Genomic DNA, 7,953 nt, shown 5'->3' on the forward strand with positions numbered 1-7,953 from the left:
AACCAGCCAACTCCCGCGCTCCCCACAGGAGTCCAGCCTCTGCCTCTTGGGGAAGGCCGGCCAATCGCGCGCTTGGGGCTCATTGGCTCGGAGAGACGCAACTCAGGCGAGAAAAACCCGCCTCCCACATTCCGATGGCCCAAGGACCGATCGGTAGGCAGCTATAGGAAAACCCAATTGGCCTATAGGCTCGCCAGTCAAATGCTTCGGCAAGGCAGCTTCACAGAACCTGCAAGGATAAAACATCCCGCCCCAGTTGTCCTATTGGCTGGCCCGACCCGTCGCGGCCCCTTCACTGTCGTCGTCCACCCCCCCCCCCACCAGTTCAGCGGTCCATTCATTTCGTACAATAACCGGTGCAATGGGAGCGGGTTCAAGATCTCGTACGGGTAGACGAGACTCTGCCACTTACCCAAGATCTAAAGTGATCACTCACGCTAAGGCCTGCACGGTTCCTCTGTGGTAAAGCGGCACCACAAGCCACCGCTACCGCCGCCTTCTGCGCAATGCCAACCGCCCGCCAAAACGGATCCTTCCCTGCGCCTGCGCAACCAATCCTGGGCTTGGACCTTTTCTCCGCCCAAAACGCCTGCGCAAAACTGGACGCTGGTCCCGCCACTACGCAGGCGCCTAGGTTCACAACCCTCTCCCGCCCGCCATTTCACGTGTTCCAGGCAGCAGGCGGAACATCGTAGTGCGCCGGCGTGAACTCGCCATTTTTATTACACATGCGCCTTATAGGGAGTGGCTGGGAAAAGTCGCGGTGAGCTACTTTGTAGCGTGCGGTCCTTTGACGAGTGAGTTTGTAATGTTCGGGTGTGGGAAAGTTATGAAAGGCATTTAAAAGACGTGAATACATTCAAATATAAGTGACTGGCTAGTTAGCCAATCAATGCGATTAAGGATAAGATCCCTTGGGGCATCAGTGACTCAAAGGGGCGGAGTCTGAATAGAACGCCCAAACGGATGCCGTTTCTTAGCAGGGCGTCTTCACGGGCCAATGGTGGGAGGGAATAATTTCAAATCTCCAATAAGACTCAAGTAAGGGCGGAGTCTACCAATACCGAGAGCGAGGAGGCGGGATAAAAGGGCGAGCAGAAGGTAGGCTGGCGGGCACGTTCGTTATCGTATTCCTTTCTGCTCTTTGACGCTGCCGAGGAAGCATCGCTGAAGGCTCTCGTAACTCTACCGTCATGTCTAAGTCCGAGGTAAGTTGGATGCGCTTTGCAGCTTCTCTTTCTTCCACACTTACTGAATATAGCGGGATGTGACGTGTTTTGCTGCTCGCACCCGTGGTTTCGGTGTTTTATCGATTAGTGCTGAGGCCTACTTTAAAAAAATGCAGGTCGCCATTTTGTCCTCATAGTCACCATGAGGCTGCGATCCGACCGCCATTAACGTCCATGCACTGTTCCTTGTGGCAAACTTCACAGACTAATGATCTGGGGAGTGTGGCCTTTTCTTCCCCTCCCCCATTCTGGTCTAACAATCGCTTGTTAAAGAGATATTAAGTCTTAATGGGGATGGACCCGACTAACCTGTGCCCTTTGTTGCGCGTGCGTATGAAGTAAAAGTAAGGACGCATGCGCTGCGTGCAACTCGAGTGAATCCCCAGCAGCACCTCCTAGCCTAGGAAGGAGCACGTGGTCTCGTGCAGTAATAAAGAACAATAAAAAAGTGTAGCATGTGTTGTTGCGGGGTGTTGATTCATTTTCCCAGGTTCCAGCCCCTCCGCTAAACACTCCCTCCTCCACTTTAGTCTCCCAAGGAGCCAGAACAGCTGCGGAAGCTCTTCATCGGAGGGCTGAGCTTCGAAACAACCGACGAGAGTCTGAGGAGCCATTTTGAGCAATGGGGAACACTAACAGACTGTGTGGTAAGATTAAAAGAAACAAAAGGAAGAGCTGGCTTATTTCTTCCGATTTAATCTGCTGCTTCTTAGCTAAATTGTTTTGTGAAGTTAACTAATGGGATGGTAAAAAAAAATCTGGGGCTTTCTTCAGATCTGTAAGAAGCTTACATTTCCACCCCCCCACTCTGAAGTTTCATGTTTGCCTTGATCAGACTAGGAATGGCTTTTGATTCTGAGATCAGGCAGTGTATTGATTGAATTAACTCTAAACAGGTAATGAGAGATCCAAACACCAAGAGATCCAGGGGCTTTGGGTTTGTCACATATGCCACTGTGGAAGAAGTGGATGCTGCCATGAATGCAAGACCACACAAGGTGGATGGAAGAGTTGTGGAACCTAAGAGAGCTGTCTCAAGAGAAGTGAGTGGTTTTTCTCTTTAACCTGAGACTATGATTGGGGCAGTCCTCAATTGGGAGATCCCCCCCAAGTGGTATTAAAGGCGAGGGCCTGGAGGTGGTGGCACACGCCTTTAATCCCAGCACTCCGGAGGCAGAGGCAGGTATATTTCTGAGTTCGAGGCTAGCCTGGTCTACAGAGTGAGTTCCAGGACAGCCAGGGATATATAGAGAAACCCTGTCTCTGAAAAAAAGGGGGGGGTGGGCCACCACACCTTCCCAGTCATTTAGAAACTGCTACTACTAAATAACTGAAGTCATTTTTCCTTTTTAGGATTCTCAGCGACCAGGTGCCCACTTAACTGTGAAAAAGATCTTTGTTGGTGGTATTAAAGAAGACACTGAAGAACATCACCTACGAGATTATTTTGAGCAGTATGGGAAGATTGAAGTGATAGAAATTATGACTGACAGAGGCAGTGGGAAAAAGAGGGGCTTTGCTTTTGTTACCTTTGATGACCATGACTCTGTGGATAAGATTGTTAGTAAGTATCAGAGGACTACGTGTTCCTTAATGACTCTGGAGTCCTCTTGTGTTTTTTTTTTTTACAGTCCTGAATCTACCTTTTTCTCTTAGTTCAGAAATACCATACTGTGAATGGCCACAACTGTGAAGTAAGAAAGGCTCTGTCGAAGCAAGAGATGGCTAGTGCTTCATCCAGTCAGAGAGGTGCGTTAATTTTTGGTTAGATTGTGGGCGCCAGCATGAATTACTATGGGTTAGCCTAATGATCCAAAAATCTCTTTTAAGGTCGCAGTGGTTCTGGAAACTTTGGTGGTGGTCGTGGAGGCGGTTTTGGTGGCAATGACAATTTTGGTCGAGGAGGGAACTTCAGTGGTCGTGGTGTGTATGGTTTATTTTTGATTCCTTGTTGGTTTCAGAGCTTTTAAATATTAACTGCTACCCTGTGTTTCCAGCATTTATGGATTTTACCCGAATATAGTTCTAGTACAGAATTAGATTTTGATAAGCATTCATGTATAAAGCCTGGTTTAAAGCTTTGGTTTCTTCCAGGTGGCTTTGGTGGCAGCCGTGGTGGTGGTGGATATGGTGGCAGTGGGGATGGCTATAATGGATTTGGCAATGATGGTAAGTTTCCTAAGGAGTCTGTAAGTAATGGTTTCTGGAAACCTGTACCTTTAGAGTAGGCTAGTAGAAACTAAACTTAGTGCATGACAAAGTTCGATCAGTCCCATAAATGTGCATGCTATGAGCAGCCTTTAGCTATTATCTTGCATACATTTTTCCTGTTAAATACTTTTGTCTTATTGAGAAGACTTGTATTCTTATAGGTGGTTATGGAGGAGGCAGCCCTGGTTACTCTGGAGGAAGCAGAGGCTATGGAAGTGGTGGACAGGGTTATGGAAACCAGGGCAGTGGCTATGGCGGGAGTGGCAGCTATGACAGCTATAACAACGGAGGAGGCGGAGGCGGCTTTGGCGGTGGTAGTGGTAGGTATCCAGTGATGCAGGTACTTGGCTTGGAGCTAGATTAGACTTCTAGAGTTTATTATGCCCGTGTTGGACTTTAAAGCTCTTAAAGCATTGTGGGTGCAGTGCATGGTGCGTTACAGTAGGCCTGCTCTGCTGTGCTACCTCCTCCTGGCTTTAAGCTGGGGCCGCCTCCCCCAAAATAAGTAGGTGAATGAGTGGTTAGTGTTGTCTTCAATGTGAGATAGTTAGATCCACACTACAGTTGGATTGAATGTCTAAACTCTGTTGGGACTTCAGGCATTTAGTTGATACATCCAAGAAATGTATGTATTGACCTGGAATACATAAAGGCCTTCAATTCTAACTTGCCACTGAGAAACTTAAGTTGGGTTGATTTTACTTTAAATGCTGGATTATTAACTGAATGCCTCACTCAGAGAATGAAGCCGAAGGGTTTGGAGTTGACAGAAGGTCTATAAATATCATAATCTTTGATTCAGACCCTAAGCACTATTGGCTTGTCAGTCCTCAAAGTCATCAATAGAGGCTTTTCCTTTTCTAGGAAGCAATTTTGGAGGTGGTGGAAGCTACAATGATTTTGGCAATTACAACAATCAGTCTTCCAATTTTGGGCCGATGAAGGGAGGAAACTTTGGAGGCAGGAGCTCTGGCCCTTATGGTGGTGGAGGCCAGTACTTTGCTAAACCACGGAACCAAGGTATAGTATCTATGACAAAAGACTGATAGTTAAATCTCCCTTCAAAGGACATCAACTAAGAGGGTCATATAATCCTTATTTAGGTCATCTTAATTTAGGCCAGGGACTTTTTTTAACAGAACCATTGATACTACGTTGGCACAAAGTATTAAAACAAAACATTGTCTTAATTCTACAGGTGGCTATGGCGGTTCCAGCAGCAGCAGTAGCTATGGCAGTGGCAGGAGGTTCTAATTACATACAGCCAGGTAAGTGCCTCCTTTGTGTGTGTTTGCTAAATGTTATAATTGAACCCAGTAACCCAAATGTAGCTGAGCAGTACAACATAGTTAACATTATAATTTCAGTAAAATGGTGGATGTTAAGTTAATATGCAGTTCAGCAAAATTTGTGGGAAACAACTTGCTCTATTGGATTGTAGCCTTGAGTCTTAATGTGTTTTAGATTAACAACTTTATTCCATATTGTTCAACAGGAAACAAAGCTTAGCAGGAGAGGAGAGCCAGAGAAGTGACAGGGAAGCTACAGGTTACAACAGATTTGTGAACTCAGCCAAGCACAGTGGTGGCAGGGCCTAGCTGCTACAAAGAAGACATGTTTTAGACAATACTCATGTGTGTGGGCAAAAACTCCAGGACTGTATTTGTGACTAATTGTATAACAGGTTATTTTAGTTTCTGTTCTGTGGAAAGTGTAAAGCATTCCAACAAAAGGTTTTACTGTAGACCTTTTTCACCCATGCTGTTGATTGCTAAATGTAATAGTCTGATCATGACGCTGAATAAATGTGTCTTTTTTTTTTTTTTTTTAAATGTGCTGTGTAAAGTTAGTCTATTCTGAAGCCATCTTGGTAAACTTCCCCAACAGTGTGAAGTTAGAATTCCTTCAGGGTGGTGCCAAGTTCCATTTGGAATTTATTTATGGTTGCTTGGGTGGAGAAGCCATTGTCTTCAAAAACCTTGATGTCGTTAAACTGCCAGTTACTATTGTAACTTTTAATGAGTTTCACCATTGAAAGGGTCATCCAAGCAAGGTCACAATTTGGTTATAAAATGGTTGTTGGCACACCCTATGCAATATCAAAATTGAATAACGGTATCAGATAAAATAACAGATGGGAATGAAGCTTATGTATCCATTATCATGTGTACTCAATAAACGATTTAATTCTCTTGAATGGAATGACAACTGTATGGATTTGGGACTGGCAGAGATTTGGACTTTCCCTACCCAATGCCCCTGGTAAATGCTCATTGTTTGTTACCACAGTGCAAGTTCAAAGCTCTGCCAGCAGAGAGGCCAACTGCTGGTTAATGCCACCTATAAGTCCAGAGATTAGCATTGTTGGGGCATCTTAACTGATAATTAGTAAGAACTCTTAATTGCCCTAACCCATAGGCTGTAGTGAAGGAAAACTGCAGTTTAACTGGGTTGTGGGTGGGTGTTGCTTTTGGGGTTTTGTCTTTTTTTTTTTTAATTTTAGATGATTCTAGTTCATTGGAATTTTAAATTACAAATACAGTTAACCACGATTATGTGTAATTCTGTATTAACGGCAGTTTTCCTTCACACTACTGTCCTCAAGTGTTAATTGTATAGAAAATGAGTTCAAAACAATTACTCTCCAATTGTTACTTGTGCATAGGTTCTTAAAGAGTTTCCCATTTGATGCCCCTTTTAAGTGCCATTGTACCGGGTAGCATAGATGAATGTTTACCACAGGACTATGTATTCCAACTCATGGGTGTATATATATTGCTTGGAAGTTTTGGTGGAGGGGGGTGGGAGGAGTGGGAGGTGAGGGTGGGGGAAGCATGGATGGTAGTTCCATGATACTGGCTGAGTTTGCAATAGCAGGTGGAACCTTAACTATTAAGGGAGTTTGCAGATACCTCAGGAATCGGGACAATGCCTTTAAAGATCCAGGAGATGTTCAGCTACTAGGAACTGCTAGCAAGTATAGCGCGAATGGCTTCCAGCTCAGAATCTCTACAGCTGAGAGTAGACACTTGTGGTATGTGGAGTACAGATAAGCCAGGGGCAGGCCACGGCACCTCCATGAAAGCTAGGAGGGAGTGAAGTTTGAGTGACCATCGCAAGGAAGGAGGCAGACGAGAGTAAGGCACACCTGACTCTTAGGACTAGCAGGCAGAGCCAGAAGGAAAGGTTTATTGCTATGCTGCTAGGTAAGAACAGATTTTACTTACATCCATATAGTTGTAAAGTCCAATTTTCTGTTGGATTTCTTAATTATATTGAGCCAAAACTAGTCCAGTTAAGCTGCACTTGGTTTTTCTGGAGATGAATCGTTTAAATTTAATGCCCTATTAATCTTAAAGGAAGTGGATACATTTCTATTTGTGATGATACGTTTTGGCCCTTAAATTTTATTTAACCTTCCTTTGACCCATTTTCTTAAAAGTAATGGCTCAAAGTAATATTAGATAACATTTCCCCAAAATGGTGGGAGGGTGGGTGGGTTGCTAATGGGAGGGGGTGGGACTAGTTTAATGATGGGAATTGGCCTCATAAAAGGTTAGTTCTAAATGTTGTTTGCTTTTCTAGGAAGGAATCTGCTATGAGGCTTAACTGCTGTCATAAAATTTGTTTAAAAAATTCTGCAGAAGTTGCTGGCCAAAAGGTGAGTTTTTGTGACTACTTCGGTAAGCTGTACATAGAAACCAGGAGATGTTAGGGAGGAATCTAGATGGAGCCCACCACTGTCTATGTGAAACTGCATCACTCTCTCTCTTCTCCTTTACAGGAACATCCTTAAGACAGCAGCCTTTATTCTGGGCCACTGTACTCCACTCACTGCCATGCAGTTGGGTTTTAGCTGTACTGCTAAAAAATCATTCAATTTTGTGAATGGCTTACTTTGGTTTTTTTTTTTAAATAAACTTTTTAATTAACTCCTGTTTCTTGTCTTCCTTTGTGACTTAGCAACATTGAGTTAGAATCCACATTAAAATCTATAAACAGCCTGGTCATGGTGGCAAACACCTCCAGTCCCAACACTTGGAAACCCAAGCATCTACTTTCCTTGGAGTTAGGGGTGGGATCTGTATAGTTTTCACCTGGAGAATTTTACCTCTAGCTTGTTCTTTACTGCCTCCATCTTTAAAAGAAACTGATAGCCCAAACTTTGAGACCCAAGTGATGAAGGACACAAAGACCTTTGCCTGTTTTTTTCTTTCTTGAGGTTAGAAAGGGTTTCACAGTTTAACCTGGCTGTCCTGTCTGGAATTGAAGGTGTTCACCCAGCCTTTTTTTTTTTTCAAATATGGTCTTGCTATGTGATCTTGACTGGCCTAAAATCTCCCTGCCTGTACATATTTCAAAGTAAACGGAACGATAAGGCAGATTTTTGGTTTTTTTCAAGACTTTCTCTGTATAGCCCTGGCCTGTAACTCTTTTAGACCAGGCTGGCCTCGAACCCAGAAATCCGCCTGCCTCTGCCTCCCAGGTGCTGGAATTAAAGGTATGCGCCGCC

The 7,953-nt window shown here is 44.3% G+C and overlaps 2 protein-coding genes across 8 annotated transcripts in view; one reads left to right on the forward strand and one right to left on the reverse strand.

Annotated features, from left to right (window-relative positions):
- The window catches only part of Cbx5 (chromobox 5), a 48,359-nt gene extending 47,775 nt beyond the window's left edge, over positions 1–584 (reverse strand). Inside the window, exon 1 of one of the 4 annotated variants that reach the window (NM_001358950.1) lies at positions 437–532. The gene's annotated coding sequence lies outside the window, so the exon portion shown is untranslated. Of the gene's footprint in view, positions 1–412 lie in introns of all 4 variants that reach the window. The other 3 variants (NM_001076789.2, XM_006520372.4, XM_006520377.2) reach the window with 3 other exon arrangements.
- A 38-nt stretch (positions 585–622) lies between these two features.
- On the forward strand, positions 623–7,378 carry Hnrnpa1 (heterogeneous nuclear ribonucleoprotein A1). 4 transcript variants are annotated; one of them, XR_383983.2, is made up of 12 exons: positions 623–1,208; positions 1,760–1,876; positions 2,126–2,272; positions 2,583–2,793; positions 2,886–2,978; positions 3,060–3,152; positions 3,324–3,398; positions 3,602–3,760; positions 4,305–4,460; positions 4,639–4,708; positions 7,026–7,101; positions 7,225–7,377. XR_383983.2 is itself a non-coding variant. In NM_001039129.4 (11 exons), exons 1-10 carry the CDS (start codon positions 1,194–1,196, stop codon positions 4,692–4,694), a joined length of 1,122 nt encoding a protein of 373 aa, NP_001034218.1. In that variant the 5' UTR covers positions 1,077–1,193; the 3' UTR covers positions 4,695–4,708; positions 4,936–5,642. The 4 variants fall into 4 exon arrangements, 2 of the variants coding, with proteins under 2 accessions (NP_001034218.1, NP_034577.1); NR_104427.1 differs by lacking the exon at positions 3,602–3,760 and having other exon boundaries at positions 1,077–1,208; positions 7,225–7,378; NM_001039129.4 differs by lacking the exons at positions 7,026–7,101; positions 7,225–7,377 and adding an exon at positions 4,936–5,642 and having other exon boundaries at positions 1,077–1,208.
- Positions 7,379–7,953: the final 575 nt, after the last annotated feature.

Source organism: Mus musculus, chromosome 15 (genome assembly GCF_000001635.26).
Source record: "Mus musculus strain C57BL/6J chromosome 15, GRCm38.p6 C57BL/6J".
Lineage (NCBI taxonomy): Eukaryota > Metazoa > Chordata > Mammalia > Rodentia > Muridae > Mus > Mus musculus.

What these genes read in the sequence shown, in the direction of transcription:
- Hnrnpa1 (NM_001039129.4), top strand. An exon ending in GAACACTAACAGACTGTGTG is followed by an intron (nt 1,877 to 2,125) that starts GTAAGATTAAAA and finishes AACTCTAAACAG; the next exon opens with GTAATGAGAGATCCAAACAC. An exon ending in AGAGAGCTGTCTCAAGAGAA is followed by an intron (nt 2,273 to 2,582) that starts GTGAGTGGTTTT and finishes TTTCCTTTTTAG; the next exon opens with GATTCTCAGCGACCAGGTGC.